The following is an 18,422-nucleotide window of genomic DNA, read 5'->3' as shown; positions in this document are numbered from 1 at the left end:
TATCTGCGAAACGCATTAACTATTCTGAATGTTTCGCTCATGCCAGCTGGAAAAGAAGGATGGTGGTTTCACTGCATCTGCAGGCCTTCTGATCGTGTTACTGGATGGGCCAGAAGTCTGGCAGCCATGGAAATCAAAGCTTTCATTTCTCTTTAAGCCAGGAATAGTATATTTAATAACAACAGGAACAGAGTCATGGGTCTAAGCGTCAGCGCTGAGGATGCTGTCTGCGAGGGGGGAACGACAGCATAGGTCGGATGCTGCATCTCCAGCCGAGGCGATAGGCAGGGAGGGTGGGGGATTAGACATCTGCCTGGCAAGCAGAGCTACAGCAAGGGGAGGGGAAGCAAGGCACAGCAGGAGAGCAAAAACCTCATCCCTGGAGGGCCACGGCTGCTTGGTAGTAAGAGCAGACAAGGGAAGAGTACCTGCCTGCAAGGTGGCCCAGCTTGTAGCTGCATAAGCTACTACAAGAAATCTACATTTTTTTTTTCCCCTTATATTTTCTATGTGACATGTGTGTATAATATATATATATATGTATGTGTGTGCCACAGAAGTGAAATCACTAGGACCTGGTGAGATAAAAGAAGGGAGAAATTGCTTCTTGCAGAGAAAAATCAAGGCACAAATGTTAACGTTAGCATGCATATAAGCTTCATGAAATTACACCTATACTCATGCTATTTATAACATAACCCTATTTGGGAAAGAGGACTTTGATTTAAAGAATGGAAGTTTAATTAAGGTAAAACAAAAGTTTCCATTAATCTTGAACGAATTCACAACCTGCTGCTCTCCTTCAACATCCAATTCAGCTAATGTTGTAACAGGATCAAGCGCAGCACTACGAACCTGAAACCTCCCGCAATGCAGACAAGCTGTACTAAACCACATGGCCTTCTCTAATCTTGAGAAAATGGAAGCTTTCTCTCCTCAAAATACTGTTTCAAAAATGCCCCAAGTGCAGCAGGCAAATATTTTCACTAGCCAGGGCATGCAGGAAAATTATGAAGAAGAGATGTTGATAAACTTGGACTGGCAGTAAAAAATGGCTAAAGCCTACACCTGCAGGCAGCAGGTTCTCATGATATCCAAAACTACATTTAATGTCACAAGCTCAGGTTTGCTCTTGAGTAGTAACTAGGTAAAATTCCAGTTATGCTTAAATCTTCTCCCTGCACATATTTGAGTCATAGGGTTGTGTTAGAAAAAATTTTACTGTTTCCTGTTGCTGTGGGTAAGGTAAGGATGGGGCAGTGGAGCTGGGCGTCCTCCCCCAGCCAGCAGAACCATCTCCTCTTCACCTACAGCCGAGGACGGGGTCAGAGCTGGCCTGGCTCACGGTCCGCGTGGTCTTCATAAATCCTTATCCTTATGGCAGTATACAAAAGGGAGCTGAACTGGACTTTGAGCTGGGCCATGTCTGCAAGGCTGTCGGGAAGAGAGTGGTCTTTTGTTTGTAAGCTGGAAGAGATGTTGGAATCCCCGAGAGAAGACACATTGAAGCCCACAAACCATTTTTGCAGGTCAGTTTTCAAAGTAAGGCCACACTGCAAAATATCAGCTTTGATTACCAAATTGTATGGCTGCTATTGAGAAAGACAGTGCAGTAAATTGAATTTTAATAAGATCTGACTGTACATAAAAGGTGAAGAACTTCGTTAAACAAAACCATACAGAGTACAGATGATACATATAAGGTTGCTTCTCTAATATCCTACTACTGATACTTCCTCCATTGTATTTATCTGGGAGGAGAAGGGAGTGGGAAGAGAAGACAGCTATGCCTTAGGTATTAAGAATGATGAGAGTACAGCTTTATAGCTTTAGTACAATGAATGCAAAGCATGACATCTTCCCTATTTTGTTCTGCAGAATGAACTATTCAAAAGATAATAATGAACTCTGCATCATCTGGAGGACTCAATTGCGCTCTGCTGCCTGCTTCCCTGATCCCAACCATCTAAAACACTCCTGAATCCAGAAGGATGAGTGAAACCAGCAACAAAAATGCACCTGAGAAATCAGAAATCACTGGGTCATTCAGCTGTTGAAAAGCATTTTAGATTTAAAAACATAGGATGTAAAAAAAAAAAACCCAACCCAAAACCCACCTCACCAAGGACTGAGATTAAAGTCAGAAGAAAAACATAGGATGTCTTTAAACAAGTTCATTGTTTGTGAGAGGGAAAGAAAAACACATCCAAACTTGACACAGAATTCTTAAAACTAGAGAAATGCCCTGTTCTTTTGTTCACCTGCCACTTCCCTCTTCTTGACTTGCTCATTCACCTCCCTGCAACTTACCCTCCCCTAAGGAACACCGGGAGGTAGCCCCTGAATTCTAATTGCATTTGCTATTCTACTAAACCCCATAGATTTACACAGGCAAAATTAGCAGGACTCGCCTATCAGGCACTCTCCACAATATTAGATGAGGAGTCATCTGAAGCTCTAGATGGGCTTTCTTTTGTTTATGGCCTTTAAATAATTCAGAGCGAGGAGTTGTCAAGCTGAATCTGCAAAGCTCCCTTATCTTTGGACTTACGCTATTAGACTATCTGCCTATTGTTTATAAAGACAAAAGAGAAAATGTTATGAGATCGTATGTCTGCACGGGAGGGGAGTCAAGGACTAGAAGAACAAGGGCTGTCAGGACAGAAGTCATAAAAAACCAGATGGGAAAAGCAAAAGTAGGAAATAGGTGAAACACAGATGTACCAGCAAAGCAGCAAGTGGCCAGTTTGGTCATGCTATAACTAAACAATGCTGGCAGCTTCTTGGGTAGTATGATGTCGTTCTTTAAAAAAGGAAAACCCCAAATGCAAATGGTAACTTTAATTAGCAAGCAAAAGCACTTCCCAGCTATACGGCTCTCCCAGATCTGTCTCACTTCTGCAAAGCAGTGACAGTCATCGGGCAGTGGGCCAGCACTTAATAATCATCCCAAACCTCAGAGAAAGAAATTTCATCCTGTCTCCTCTTTCTCCTCCCCGCCCCACCCCTTTTTTTCTGGGCTCTTGGGGCAGAAAAAGGTTTACTAGGTTCTGCCTGGGGACACCAGCAAACCACAGGCAAGGCCCCTGGCATCCCAGGGAGCTTACATGCTCCAAGGTGCCTTCTAGATTAATTTATTATTTTTTTAAAGTCACTCCGGGGCACGCACAGCTCTGACGGGGTTTTGCACAGTCATTTTCAATCAAAGCTGCGAACCTGGCTTCACGGCAAATGACTGTTTCTTGAAGCAGCAAGAATAATTGAGAGGGAAGGGGAACCTCAGGACATGCAGCCCTGCTCCACCCATGCACATGTCTCCAACCAGAACCTAATCACCTCTGCAGCCAGTTTGCTAAACCTAACGAGGACTTTAAAAAAAAGGGCATTTTAATACAAAACCCAACAACTATGATTATAGTCTTGCTTTAAACTACCGAGCTGGATGAACTCTTGGCAATTATACTTAGCTCTGGATGCTGCAGACAAAGCCCCTGCCCAAGGGCCGTTCCCATGTGGTGGGACGTCGCGGCTGGGCAGCAGTCAGTGCCGAGGACGCTGCGGGAGCTGTCTCGGCATGCTACGGGAGAATACATGTGTATGGAGGGGAACGATCCGGTTTAGCTGGCTCTCCTAAAGCAGACAGAGACCCCCACTTTGCTCTAGGAAGACTGCAACGGTGGACAAAACATATTTCTTTTGCCCACAACTGGTCCCAACTGGTCCCAGCAGCTTCCAGTCCTACAAATTATCACGATTAAACCAGCCTTTTATTACGCTTTTATCCTGGGCTTCCTTTCACCATACCAAATCCTAAGTGGAACATGACGTAATGCATGCAAATAAGCTGAAGAAAAGAGGATTCAAGTAATAGGAAAATATCATTAAATGGGAAAGTTTAACTCAGAAGGTCAAAATCGTTCTAGCCAGAAGAAAGAGATGCTGCACGGGGCACGCAGGCATGCCCAACTGCCTTAAATGTGCTCCTGAGAGCTCCTTTCTTACTCGCTCGGTGGCTGCCAGCTAACAGCAAGGTCTGAAGCTGCAGTGCTGTTAAGTCCCTAAATCTCTTGGCCTTGAATACACTCCTAAACTCCAGAGAACCCTCGCCAACAGGGTGCTGCCTTGCCAGCATCCCTACAGCAACACCATTAAACAGCAAGCTGCTTTTCTTGCCCCTCTAAAAAAAAAAAAGATTTAAAAATGGTATGTGTGTCTGAAATAAGTATTGCCAGCTCCCAAACGTTACCCATCACAGCCCGCTCTCAGGTGGGACTCCTGAAATGAATTGAGGGACTGTCAAGCTCACATGTCACACCTTGGAAATCCTCAAATTGGACGTTTCCCCCCAACGCTCTCTCCTTGGCACTCTGAAAGGGTGAAAACCAGGACATCCTTACTCCATTCTAGGCTGTAACTGGAGACTTAGGCCAACCTGATGGCTCTACACGCTTCCTGCTGGAAAACAGTAAATTAAAAAAAAAAAAAAGACATTAATTCTTAAAAGCACGGTTTTGTTGTTAGCATCACTGCACCGGCAGCACGCAGTTGGGAGTGGTGGCAGCAGCGGCGGATCGTGCTGCAGCTCTGCTGGACACGCTGCCCGGCAGGCTCGGGTAGCTGGAGTCTGAGCTTGTCCTGCTCTGGTTTCCCAAAGAGGAAACAAAGCTGCATTAAGGTACTTAATTTCCCATCCTGGCCACTCCACAAACCCAGCAGTGGCTCGGTTAATGACAGACCTTTAAGCCATCAGAAGCTTTTGCAGGTGGAGTGAGCCCTTTTTCTTACTGCATGCCAAAATAATTTCTAGCCAATGTATTACACAGATTTAACCCATTCCATACAACATCTCCTAAAAACTTTATTGCAGGAAAAACTAGAAAGCATTTTACTTTCTAATGAGCCAGCAAATGAGGAAGAAGTATCCTTCTTCATATGATGTACTCACAAGCAGCTCTCGCATACTCGTGGTTTCTCAGCACTGCAAGAGCAGAGGAGGCTTTCAATAAAGTGAGATCTGGGTAATGTTCTTACATCACTGTTTAAGGACAATTCAATCATCTTTGTTCTGGATTAAAGTATTGCTCTTGATTAATCTTAACAGAGCAATGAATAGGAAATCCACATCCCAGGAAGTAGGAAAGATTTTTATCTTTAAACCCAATTCACAAGTAAAATTGTCTCTCTTACAATGGATAATTCTGCTACTGTTCAAGTTATTTTCACACAGTGGGTATAAAAAAATTATCTCTAGATATCTCAAATTGAAATGACTGTTTTTAATGCTCCCTGTCATTTCGAATGCATGCAAAGACTAACAATACTATATCAAAAAGAGAGCTCAACAATCAAGAAATCCATTAAGCTACCAATGATACCAACAGCAAAAAGGAAGTTTAAAAAGACTCAAGTATATAAAGAAAAAAAAAATCATGTCGTTTTCCTACTGGGATGATAGGAGTGAACAAAACCCCTTGGTGTTGCAACACAGTACTTCTGATTTTATAGTATCTTTCAGCTACATAAATATTAGAACACAAACCCGAGCTCTGCTGACAAAGGGTGGGGAAGACAAACATTTCTGGCATTTGATATTTTTTTAGCTAATCTGCTTCATCCTCCCCTAATTTTAGATATTTTTTCTGAAGAGATGCTGCTGTTTACTCACCCCTCAACAGACACCACGACGCTGGAGCTGGACCACACAACAGCTACCCCCTGCTTTCCTCTCAGCCTGACGATGCCTCAAACATTTCACAGCAGAGATGGTGAGAAATACAGGACATAGTACAGTGGATATAGGAAAATAAAGACAACTGTCCTCTGCCAGGACTCAGCACGACTTATTTCTTGTCACAGCAAACTTAGTGTACTGCTACAACCATCAGCAGAAAAGCTTCCGTGAAGGGTTCACGATCATCTACTGCCCTATGCAGCCTAAGCATCTATGGCTTCCAAGGAATAAATAAATGGTATTACAAGAAATGGCCTCTAAAAACATCCAAAAACACAGGGCACATACACAGTATGCATTTGTCTGGATAAGGAGAGATAGCAATGATGGAGTCTGGTGTGCATCACATTCATTACTTGATTAACTTTATTTGTAGTGAGCTGGGCTCAAATTCCACATTCATATGTTATCCCAAATTAATACAGAAGCCCCAGCCTGGCAGAGAACACACTTGTCTGTGTCACACATCCACCCCAAACCTGCTGCAAAAGGAAAACAATGGAAACTTCACAAATCTGTGCAAAATGAGTTTTCATAGCTTCCCTCCCCACTCCAAGATGGGTAATTCCCAGGTTCAAGATGAATAGCAAAAGCCAAAGATTTAGCGACTGTGGTAGGCTTATGAGCAGGAGACTGTCTTTGTCCACATCCAGGCGTTCAGACAGCTCTGCTCTGGGAGGAAACAGGAAGCAACAGGAAGGAGGCGCAACAGGAAAAAAAGGAAGAGGAGGAGGATGAGGAGGAGGAAACGGCAACAGGGGGCAACTGAAGGAGGAATAGGAGGCGGCAAGAGAAGGAGGAAGAGTAGGAGGAGGAGTTTTAAGAAATAGAGGAGGAACTGGATGAGAAGGAGCTGGGAAATGAGGAACAGGAGGAAGAACATGGGAAGGTAAAAGATAAAGAGAAGAATGAAGATGAACAAAACCAGGATGAAGTGTTTAGCAGTAGAATAGAAGAAATAAAAGCTGGAAGAGGAAGAAAGGAAAAAGGAGTAGGAGAAGGAACAGGAGGACTGGGAGAAGTGGTTGGACTTGATCTTAAGAGTCTTTTCCAACCTAAATGATTCTATGAAAACCAAAGAGCCTTACGACAGGAAGAAGAGGGATGGCTGCAGCGGGTGGCCAAGAGACATGGAGAGGGTCTGAGCTTGTGTTCAAGGATACACTGCGAAAGCAGCAGCCAAATTGCATCCCTTCACCCTGTAACCGTACATCCAGCCAAACTTTTATCCCAAAGAAATCTCTGAAGTGGTATTTTTCTTATACAAACATCTGAGCATCAGCAGAGTGATTTTTCACAGTGTGGATCTTAGCTTGCTTTTGGCAGGGTAAATATATATACATATTCTTAAGTTTTGAAACAAAGAAAATTTCCAAGCTCCCAGCGCAGGCTGCTGCCTGCTATAACACTAGAAGAAAAGTTTCAGAAGCTGCTAACTCCTGTTTTACTTCAGCTTTTCATGCATTTCCCAACAATTTAAGTTTCTTTTTTTGCATCGTCAAGCCAAGCATGAACTTAACAAAAACAGAAAGCTGACAGCGAGATGAATCCTTTTGAACTGAATAAGGACATTTGTATTTCACTTTCAGTTCATTTTCTCTCTCTTTTTTTTTTTTTTTTTTTCTTTTTACTCCTGCTGGCCCAAATTTATCTTTTCAAATGCTGGGGATAATGTGCAGGTTGTGAAGCAAGGCACAGGCAGAAGCACTATTAACCTCCTATTTTAATCAAGGGTATTTCATTCTAAAGGAGTCAATACACCCCCCAAGCACATACTCCCCAGACTAGACCTGCTTGCTGTTATTTGGTGGTTGGCCAAATCTTGGCCAGAGCAGTCGGCTTTGTAGAAGGTATGTTTTGGAAGAAAAAGGCAACCAGGTCTCAACTCATCAACCTAGAAACTAGGAAGAAAACAGCATTTATGCCTGATTTACACTGGGATACTTGGCTTGCAATGCTAAGCCTCTGCCAAGGCAGGTAGTGAGGAAGGATGCAGCTTCTCCTCCTCCTGCTGCAGTTAATTTATGTGCTATCTGCAGATTACAGGTAAAAGGAACTTTTTTTTTTTTAATTTAATGGATCTGAACCAATCTTTCTTCCCAGTATATGTAATATTGCTTATCTTCCCTCCAGTATCTCTCATTATCGTAAGTAAATGGGAAACAATGCACTGTCTCATCTGCCAGCTCCCCAGGCTGCCCCGGCTATACTTCTCTGCTTAACTTAATATTGACTTCAGACATACTAAAGTAAAACTAGAAAATCCAGTACTGCACCAAACAGCTCCCTCCTCTCCAGCTTTGGCAACCAGGTAAGAATTTCAGAAATGATTATGATATACAATAATATATGAGACATAATTGTTTGAAGCCGTGCTTCCCTCACAGAATTCAAAACACCTCGGTGCAAGAGTAAACGCAACTCCATTCAGCTGCACAACCCCAAATTTAACAGTATAATTTCTGTCTAAAAGGTACTCATTAAATTACTAAACATCATTTTCCTGCCATACTAGCTTTCCCTTCCTTAGAAAGGACCGATTATTATAATTCTGTATCTTATGTAAAATAATTACATATCCAGGGTAGTTTCAATTCAGACACGAGATTGCTTTCAAAGGAGCGACTGTTTTCACTCCATGCACATAGCTGGCACATCTAGCATTAGCTAGAATTAGATCAGAACACCACCAAAAGGAAATTAAGTCTTACTTAAAATAGGTCAAAAGGAGACAAATCTGTGCTGCTGTTGGAAAACCAGTCTGAGCAGTTGTGGTTTTTTTTTTTTTTTACAAGTGTCATAAAAGTCTTAATTTTTGCTTTACTAACATTCAACATAATTGGCATTAAGCTGGTCACAAGTTACCAGGTTTCAAAACGCTTTGGGGTTTTGTTACTGATAAAAGAAGGGCAGAATGCATATGAAAACCTTCAGAACAGTTGTGCAAAGCCAAGTAGTAACTATATGAATGCAGAGACCCACACAGAGTAAAGCTTTTGCATAGAAAACCACCTGTGCATAAATGCTTCTACCTCCATTTCACCCAGAGGTTAAATTATCTGATCAAAATCTTGTGCTGGAAAGAAGAAAAAAATCAGTTCGTATTTTCTCCACTTCATTTAGACTCTGTAAAACATTAAATTCTGCTATTAAAATTGCTTAATTAGGAGCACTAGAGCAAAAGGTTGATGCAGCTCATGAGCTGCGACCACTGAATAGCGGTGGCCTGGCAGGACTTGCCATTAGCAGACGTACTGAAAAATGGAAGAAAAAATCCCCGACAATACTGTGAGGTTGCTTTGACTGTAATTGAAGCAGCATCACTTGTTAGAGGGAATGAGGTTATAAACCCACCTTCAAACACCCGCGACAGCAGACCACCAGTGGCGAGGGTTTCAAACACCCTTGGTGTGGGAATTCTGCTGCTGCATTGAAGCTGACTTCAAAAGCGGTGGTTAGCCCAATGCCGATGGCTTTTCAGAACCTAATTCACTCACTCTCGCTTCGCTCTCGCTGGTCTGATACCAGAGTCCTCCTTTAGCACTGACTACGTGTTGAGAAACACAGCTTTACCCTTGCAGCTCCCATCTTAAATGACCCCTTCATCTGCTTCATGAAACACTGAATACTGCCCGACTTCCTGAGATCTGCTCCGAGCGTTCAGACCTCGTCTCACTGGCACTTTCTGCCAACCAAAGACTTCAGCAGAGAGATAGCACTTCAAAAAAAAAAAAAGCCAGCATGAACCTAGCAGTGGAAAGTAAAGCAAAGGCTGCTCACGTAGGAGATGCTCTGACTCAGAGACCAGCTTTGGTCGGAGCTTGAGATCAGGCAGTAGATGCTGGCTCAGTACCTGCAAGACTTGCCTGGCTCCTGCCATGACTTACTGCTTTCAGGGGGCTCTGTTCCAGGACCCTATACATAACATACATTATAAAATCCCCAGAAAATGCTAGGGATGAGCCTTCCTACCCAAAAGCAAAGAGTTGTGGGGGAAGAGAGAGTGCACGCCTGCCACCTCCAATCCCTTGGGCAACAGAGGGCAAAATGCTCGCGAGGCAAAGGTGCAACGCTAAGAACAAGCACGGGAAGAGAGGAGCTTACAACTCATGCTAAGTAGGTTTCCAGGCATCATCCAAAAAAAAAAAACAAAACCACAAAACCAAACCAAAACAAAAGAAAATCCCAAACCAAAACCAAACCCCAAACCTTACAACAGCCTAATCAATTATTTAATCAGTGTCTCTAGAACCCAGCAGGATACATATCAGAGTTCAGACCAAAGGGCTCAACAGCAGCCCTGCAGAGGTTGAGTGGGAAAAGGAGAGAACAGTTGTACAATTAGTTAATTCTAAAAGCAAATGTCTCTGCATACAAATCTGCTCTTTTTCTCTCTCCACTCCAATATATAGTGTAAGAGTGAACCTGGGTATCACCCTAATATAAACAAGTTTCTATTAGGTTGTACTGTTTGGGAAATAGCTGATGTGAAGGAAGGGCCACACAATACATACTGCTGCACTTCAACTTGTACCTTGTAACATTATGGTTCAGTAGGGAGTTGGGGATGGAGTCAGGAATGAATTCCAGGTGAATTCCTGACTTGGGTTCACCTGTTAAAAAAATCCCTCATACTTGAATAAAGAATTGATGATTACTAAAGCAGCAGCGTCCCCACAGGAGAGAAACATCCACTTACAAGTTTAATGACAACTGCACAGAGACTTCTTTGCGTCCCCAGCTCACAGCATGTATCACAGCAATACAGTTTGTGATTGCGTTGGGATGCTCTTATTTTTTTAAAGCCTAGGAAACAACAAGAGCCTGCTCGGACCTCTGCTTGCACCAGCAATGAACTGCAATCAATTATCTGTACAGCTGCACCATCGGGATCACCTACTGTAGCTGCAATGTCAAGAGTACTCAGAGTTTTGTTGACCACTATGTCATTCACTTGCTCTAGGAAAGAGATGACTAATAAAAAGGACCTCAGTCCTACCTACAGCAAGCCGTCTACTTCTCTTGGCATTAGAAGAGACACACTGGCAAGCAAATATCAGCTGTTAAAGTCTGAAAGAGTAAATGCTGCCTTCATTCACGAATCATGTGTAACTTTGACCTGCCTTCACTTAAAAAAAAAAAAGGTCAATCCCTTGGCAATTTTCTGCGATTATGCAGGGGGGGGGAAAAGTATGCCTCACCTTGCAGGAGGAGAGAGAAATTGAGTTTGCAAATGTAAACTTAAAACCAGCAAAGAAGAAAAACCCGAGCCACCTACATTTCTTGGAGAAGTTATTCTTAAAATAGAAGCTAGAATGATATCAGTGCTGCAGTACCACAGGGGACCTGAACTTCCAGAGCCGAACAAAAGCGACAGACTCATCCCCTCTGTTCGCATCGGCGGCGCGGCCAGCCGCTCTGCATCTCAGAAGAGTTAGCAGCGGCACGGATGTACCAGCCACCCACCAGCATGCCACCTTGAGCCCTGAAACAGCAAAATAAATGGTGCAATACATTTCTTCCTCCCCCTAAACACACACTAGACATGAGGAGTGCAGCGGACAGAGGTTGGGGTTACCGGGGAACCGCCTGACTCCCTTCACCCCAGCCCACGCTCGCCTGCGGCAGCGGCGCAGTCCGGCAAGTGACTGCCCTCACCGGGAGGGAGCTCAGAGCGTGTCCTGTAACTGGGGAGAGGCAATACCAGAAGAACATTTACCAATCTTTTTCTCCTTCTACAGAAGACTCAAAATTAAACACTTTCTCCTAAAGCCTGTCATTTGCATAATCACATTATCAAGATGGTCTTTCACATGGACTGAAGTGTCAACACACTGAGATTTCAATATAATGCACGAACTGTTTTAATAGAGGATGATTTCCTTTCCACCAGGTTCTCTGCAGTTGGACTCCAAGGGTTGTGATGAGGAGTAAAATATTGTTAGTCACCTGAGTATTTTTTAATTAATTCTCCTTAGCCACGGAAAAAATAGAGCCCCAAATGAGCATTTGAAGAGATATGGGTATGAAAGTATATGAGCACGTTCAGCACAGAGAAGCATACATAGTGAACTTGTGACATCTTTTATCTGCAAGGTAGAAATTATTCTGCATATGAAAATAGTTTTCAAGCAGCATATAAAACAATATATACAGCGTGTGTTGGTATACATAAGTCATATGCTAAGATTTGGCAGCGGGGGGAGGGATCAAGCACGTGTGATATATACTTTGATATTCTGGGTTCCACTCGTTTTTAACAAAGACTTGAGATCTTCATATAAGTAAGGGAGGAATAGACATGAAAAAGGTAGGATGGAAGAGAAATAAATTTACTACTAAGGAAAGCGTGAAGCAGCAGTAATAAAAGTCAAAGAAAACTTCTTTTTTAAAGCATTGCCAGTGGCCAGAGGGCAGAGGGCATGTCAAGAGGAGTGGGAAGACATCACACAGACAGCTGCGAGCTTCACAGCACGCATGCTACAGGGCTTAGACAGCTTCCACAGGAGGGAGGAAAATCTTTGAAGGTTTTCAAGAGGGGGAGAAAACACAGTAGAATAAACCCGATCAAAGTCACATCACCCTCAGCCTCCCGTAAACTGCTGTGCATTTCAATCATGAGGGAGAAGCTGAAGACCACCGCGTTTCCAGGACGAAGCAGCAGCGCGGTGCTGCACCAGAGAATAACCTGCGAGAATACCGGTTTGGGAGATGCTGCACACGATTGCTATGGGCCAGCCCTGGTCTAGGAAAGAAAGGATGAGTCAGAAAACAGCAGGCACCCTCCCTGAAAATACTGCGGTCGGAGATACTCACGCTGCTACCTGTGCCAGCAGCTGGTATCAAAGGCAGGCAAGGGACAGCTTGGGTCTGATCGCTCCAGGCAGGCATTTATCTCAACAGCTTTAGATTACTACCTAGGTGTATCTTAACCGACATCTGAACAACTAGTTGAGGATGCTGCAAAAATAAAACAACAATGCGTTGAAGCTGGAAGTCAAAATTCTCACCAATTTTGAGCCTTTAAAATTTCAGCGGCAAAGCGGAACCAAAAAAAAAAAAGAAAAACCAAATCAAGTCTTACACTTGTTTTCCCCCCAAATGCCAGTGGAATTCATATTTCAAGTCACAAGAAATGTAGTTACAGTCGATACAAGTTACTTAAGAATGACACTGAGTAAGTATTTGGTTATTTGGAAATGACAAAGGAGGTTTCATTTTTAATGTTCGTAAGTCATCCAAATTAATTAGCGCTTTAAAATGGCAATGAATCATTTCCCGAAATAATCTGTATTGGCTAAATTAATTCCAGTGAAGGGAGCCAATTTGCTGATGGTAAATTATCAGTCCCTGACCAGCTCCTGTGTATGTTGTGTACTGTTTATTAGGCTACTGGGAAACAAAAGATGGCTACTTTTCATCAGTGAACATGATTGCAGCCCTATTAAGTGACCAGCTTATTGCGGTACAATTACAGGTTTCTATTTAAAGAATTCAAGCCAGACATCATTAAGAAACAAAGCTCGACGTTCAGAGGAAAGGAAAAATAAATGGAAGAAAGGCTTGGTTTTCTGAAGAGCTGCACCAAAAACCTATTTGAAGGGAGTATTTCCATCCTCTTAAGGTTAAGAAAGAGAAGTTCAGAGATTCAAGACTAATTACGAAGATACTTCCATCATACGACAGTGCCTACAGGCAACCTGAAGCCTGGAGTCCCAGAGCCCGCTTCTTTCACTCACGGCTAGATGATTGTTTTGAGACTCCTCTAAATTAAAATGACTTTTGAAGAGCGACAACGAGGTGAAAAAACACACAGACGGGTTTCTGCTCTCCCCCGTCAGGCAGAGGAGATGCTTTCATAGCACCGCCATTCCACCGCTCTCACAGCCTTCCTCTCAAGTGCCCGGAGACCTCTGCGTCCATCCAGCACGTACCACCACGCATGCGCTCGCCGAGTGACATGACTTGGTTCAAGTCTACAGCGCTGTTCTCAATGGATTTCCCTTCTTTACCCCTCTAAAAGAAAAATATATGTACATAAAGGTTTACCTAAGCTAATTTGCACGGCATTCTGCTGCTCTTATCTGCAGGTATCAAAGCCTCGACATTTCTGCTTGAGAAATCTTTCCCTGGCTAACCTGCTTATCGGCAGTAATGAATACTCATGCAAACAGGTACAAAATTAAATGGCTTCTTTACAGTGATTATGATAGATTGAGCCATGCTTAATCTACATAATCAAATTGCTTCTGCGTTCAGCAGTAATACCTTTTTGCTGTCCTGGGAGCAGGCTCAGCCTTGGTTTCTCTTTTGACAGCTTCTTTCTGAGAAACACCAACCATGACTGGGAAAGGGGCTACCTGAGACGCAATTATTTAACACAGCTGTATGAAGCACATCTCAAACTCTGCTATATGGCAAAGCAGGTCCAAACAAAAGGTGTTCCCTTTAGGACAAGGGAAAATGCCACGTAGGGTCCGTAAGGGAAAACAAAGTACAAACCAATCTCCTCCAGCTACTGTCTACGTACCTAGACATAACTGGAGCGACCTTCTCAAGATAGATGAGACATCTCTCCGCACCTAGCTGCAGTGAGCTACTACCACTACGATAATTTCCTTTCCCTATGCAAGAGCATCCCTATATGTAAAAGCATTGTCTGCTTCCATGCTAATGAAATAGAAGAATGTATTTTCCAATCTCAAGACCAGATCCACGTTTCAAATCAAGCTGGCTAAACCTTACCGAGGTACCAGAAACAAAGCATGGCACAGGTATATTATAAAGTGAGTAAGCCTGATGCAAAATGCTAATAAACACTTACAGAGAACAATTTCTCTCCCTCGTTATGGCTTTTTGACACAGGTGGAAAGAAGGTGCTGGCTGGACCTCTGTGGTTGGAAAGGTGACAGCTCTAGCAAAAAGGTCCCCGCATCTTCGTAAGCAAAGGAAAACCAACACAGACGGGGAGGGGGGGAAGACGGGTTCTGGCAAGGGCTGCTAGCACAGCTTGACTTTAGCTCAGGAGGAAGTAAAAGCTTGAATTACACAAAAATAGATTTAAGAAAGAATCAATTACATTTCTTCTGAAAGTTTTAGTTAAGTTTTAATTAGGATCTGAGATTTTGCACTTAAGTGCATGAAGTGAAGGAGTACATGTACTCATGCTTCCCAAGATAACTGACAGATCTGAAACTCATCTCATCTCAAAAGGTTAATTAAAGAACAATCCTTGAGAGCAACACCGTTGGGAAACCAAGGAGAGTCTGCTCCACCGGGGAGCCCTGGGGAAAGGCTGGCACACAGCGCCCGCATCTCCCCTCCTCAGAAACACTCCGGGTAGCAAATGGAACTGCTGCCCAGTGACCATGGCACAGAGACAAGCGAGATGGCTTAGAACCAGCCCAGCAACGCAGGCAGAACAGCACGCCCACAGCAGGATAAAGCTTACCTGCCGTGCTCCCTGCCCGCGCCGAGCTCTGCGGCGCTGCTGGAGCTGCTTCGACGCACGCGCCCTTCAGCGGAGCGGGCGCGATCACTGCCAGCGGTGAAAGGTAGGTGTGGTAGTTCTTATAATTAGGAAACTAAGGCAGAGTGACTCACCCAGGATCAAAGGCTGTAATTAAGCCAGAAATAGGCTGTGGGTTCCCCGATTCCCACAGATGCTGACAGCACTGTGAGGCAAAGGCCTTCTCTAGTTCATCCAAGCATCATTAAAAAACATGTCAGCTTTCAGAGGAGCCCATATATACGAAGCTCATTTGAAAAATTCTATGCCAAATTTAAGAAATGTTATCGAAATGGGGAACAAAAGAGTTTCATCATTTGAGCAAGACTTTGTGGACGTCAGTGACCTTTGGCTGTGCAGTAATTTAATTTCCTAAGAACATGAGCAAAGTCTCAATTAGGTCAGAGAGGACCGCTGCTCCGGCACAAGGGGGAAGAGGAATGTGCGGCTGCATCAGTGAAGAGTACTCCTTCTCTCGGGGGGGCTGGAGATATGGTGCAAGGAAGCATTAAGGCCTCTTGGCAAAAGCAAGTGAGGCTGCTTGCTCACTATGTGAAGCAGGATGGCACGCACCACAGGCAGAGGTGAAACACAGAAGTAAACCACTCAGTGCTCTCGGCTCACAAGCGTCTTTTGCTGCTTTCGTTACAGACGAGAGGCAGGTACTGTGGCTGCCGCAGGAGAAACAGGCTAATTTAGAAGCAGTCCAGGGAAAAGCAGAGGAATGATGGAAAAAATATCAGAATAGCAATGGATTCTGAATGCTGCTTAATGGAGTGAAGCCTGAATGTTATTTGGTACAATCTTGATGGGCCTGATTTAACTATTACATTTTTACACAATATTTTTCATACTGGTTATGAAGAACTGCTTGACAGCCCTTGGTGACTGCTCAGAAGTTTCTCAGCCACTTAAGCAGAAGGTCTATCAGAGTAAAGCACATTAATCAGAGAAAAAGCTGATAAGGAGCAAACGGCAACAGAAATAACACCGGGGTGAGACATCGCTCTAAGTCTGTTGCCTGCAGAAAAGCTGTGCAGGAGGTCAGCAGGCAGAACAACCCAACACAGAAACACTGCAGTGAAGAAAGTTCAGGAAAGGGCGTTTCTGGACACACAGGTTCCCGCAGCACATTTTTACCCAGCAGAAAGATGGATTACGCAAGTTCTAAACAGCCACTCTTCATCTGAGACGTGACATTGGTATCTACCACGTCGTCCTAAATCCCCAGCCCGAAAGAAGCTGGTGACCCTACATCACTTAGTCTCATGTCCACCGTTCAAACACAAGAGCCCACTTTTTGCTTTTAAATCGAAAGTGCAATTTCAGATGCTCGGGTTTATTTTTATTTTGATTCAGAAGCGTCTATCTGAAGTAAGCTGATGCCAGTGACAACTGAATCACAGTTGTGGGTGCAGTTTCTTCATACGGAAACAGACTGATAGACACTACCCTTCCAAAACACTATCTTTGTGAATACAACATCTCAGGACATCAATTAGGCAACGTTCCACTTTAGCTACTTGGAAAGAAGACTGTATTTAAGGATGAGCTCCTCTCCTCTCCCTCCCAACGAGCCCATTAAGCATCTGATCTGCAAACCCTTGTACATACAAGAGAGTTACTTGCTCATGTTTTTTTTTTTTTTAATGTAGGTTTTCAAGAGCACTCTGAATTTAAAAGCAGCATTTTATTCTACAGAGCAGCTTCCTGCCGAAAAGGCCACTCTCACAAAAGCTGCGTCAGGTCTGCCTGCATTAGTACACATGCTATGTATATGAATTAAGTGTCAGTGGAACAGTCGTTGAGGTGACTGCAGCCTGGGCTCACCTCCTTTATATATCTACTCATCTGAACACGGGGGCTGTATTTCAATGAGCAAGCCCATACAGACCCAGTAACATCGAGATAAGGCTCCACAGCAAGTATCTGCAGGTGACTTCATTAAAGCAATGAAAGAAATCTGCTAATGCACCTACAAAAAACATTAAGTGACAAAAATACAATGCTGCTTTTGGGATTTCAGGTACCAAGCAGAGAAATTCAACTCTTCCACCTGGGTGCTTAAGAGCATAGCAGTCCCTTCTCCTCCAGCATCCCCCAGCATTTGTGTTACCCTGCAGATCTTCACGTTCTCACACTGATCTGCAATACCCATAAACGGGAAAATACCAAGTGCAATCAAACCCTCAGCAATGCTAGTTCATGAGAAAGCAAGAGGCATTCCTTTCGCACGCAGCTGGATGCCTGAGCAGAAAGCTTACCCCATCTGGTAGTGCCCTCCAGCATACAGCACTCACAAACTCATTTGTGTCATCTTCTTTCCGGTCCTTGTCCAGGACACTTTTGACTGTATCAAATTTGAATGTCAGCAGTGTCTTTGAGAGGCCCTTATAGTATAGGTAAAGGGAATTATTTTCGCTTCCTAGAAATAAAAAATAAAAATTAAAAAAATACAAGATTAGGTTCTGGTAGCAAGCACAGAAATAAGGCTTCTTAGTTCTTTCATTGTTTAAGACAAGACCAGACATTTCCTCCACGTAATCATCATCACGCTTGCGGTGCCTTGGCAACTGGCAGTGCTCCACAGCAAACTTTCATGATGCTTAATAACAGGACCAGGATTTATTAGAAGACAACTGCAGTACGCAGCCCACTTGCAAAACTTACAGGATCCCAACCGTCCCCCATAACTTCCTTAGGGCAGAGCATCTACGCTACCACACGAAACACCGCTACAGCCAGCCTGCTCGGCGTTTCAGCTCTGAGGCAGGTAGCACCGTCTCACTTTTGCCTGCTGTAATCAAGTATGACAGTTTGGTCTGTAGAGGTTTAAGTACGAGAGACTAGACAGTGTGCAGGCTTTATTTAGAAATCCATCCCAATTTCTGCCTTGCAAGCTGTACAGAGATCAGAGTATACACAAGCAAAGGTCCTCCCTTCAGTGCTGGCACAGCTGTCCTGCTCATCCCACAGCAATCAGCCTGTCACTGCCTTCCCACCAAGATCCATGGATTTACAGAGGTTCAACAGTCCAACTTAAGAGGTGAAAGGACAGAAACCACCAACGGGCTAACTGCTTCAGGATGACATAGCATCACAGGGAGTTGTTCACAACGAGAGCGTTAGCGCTTCGCCATGCAGAATGCTGTACTAAGTGACAAGTACAGGACCACTCGTGTG

General features: G+C 43.7%; 1 protein-coding gene across 1 annotated transcript in view; it reads right to left on the bottom strand.

Annotated features, from left to right (window-relative positions):
• The window catches only part of RFWD2 (ring finger and WD repeat domain 2, E3 ubiquitin protein ligase), a gene marked incomplete at its 5' end in the record, with an annotated part of 73,047 nt that overhangs the window by 14,395 nt on the left and 40,230 nt on the right, over window positions 1–18,422 (bottom strand). The window contains one exon of the mRNA XM_010295055.1: window positions 17,504–17,664. Coding sequence (XP_010293357.1) covers window positions 17,504–17,664 — 161 coding nt within the window. The remainder of the gene's footprint in view (window positions 1–17,503; window positions 17,665–18,422) is intronic.

This window comes from Phaethon lepturus, unplaced genomic scaffold (genome assembly GCF_000687285.1).
Source record: "Phaethon lepturus isolate BGI_N335 unplaced genomic scaffold, ASM68728v1 scaffold48019, whole genome shotgun sequence".
NCBI classification, from domain to species: Eukaryota; Metazoa; Chordata; class Aves; order Phaethontiformes; family Phaethontidae; genus Phaethon; species Phaethon lepturus.
The sequence above is the reverse complement of the archived record's forward strand: the minus strand, read 5'-3'. Positions and strand labels throughout refer to the sequence as shown.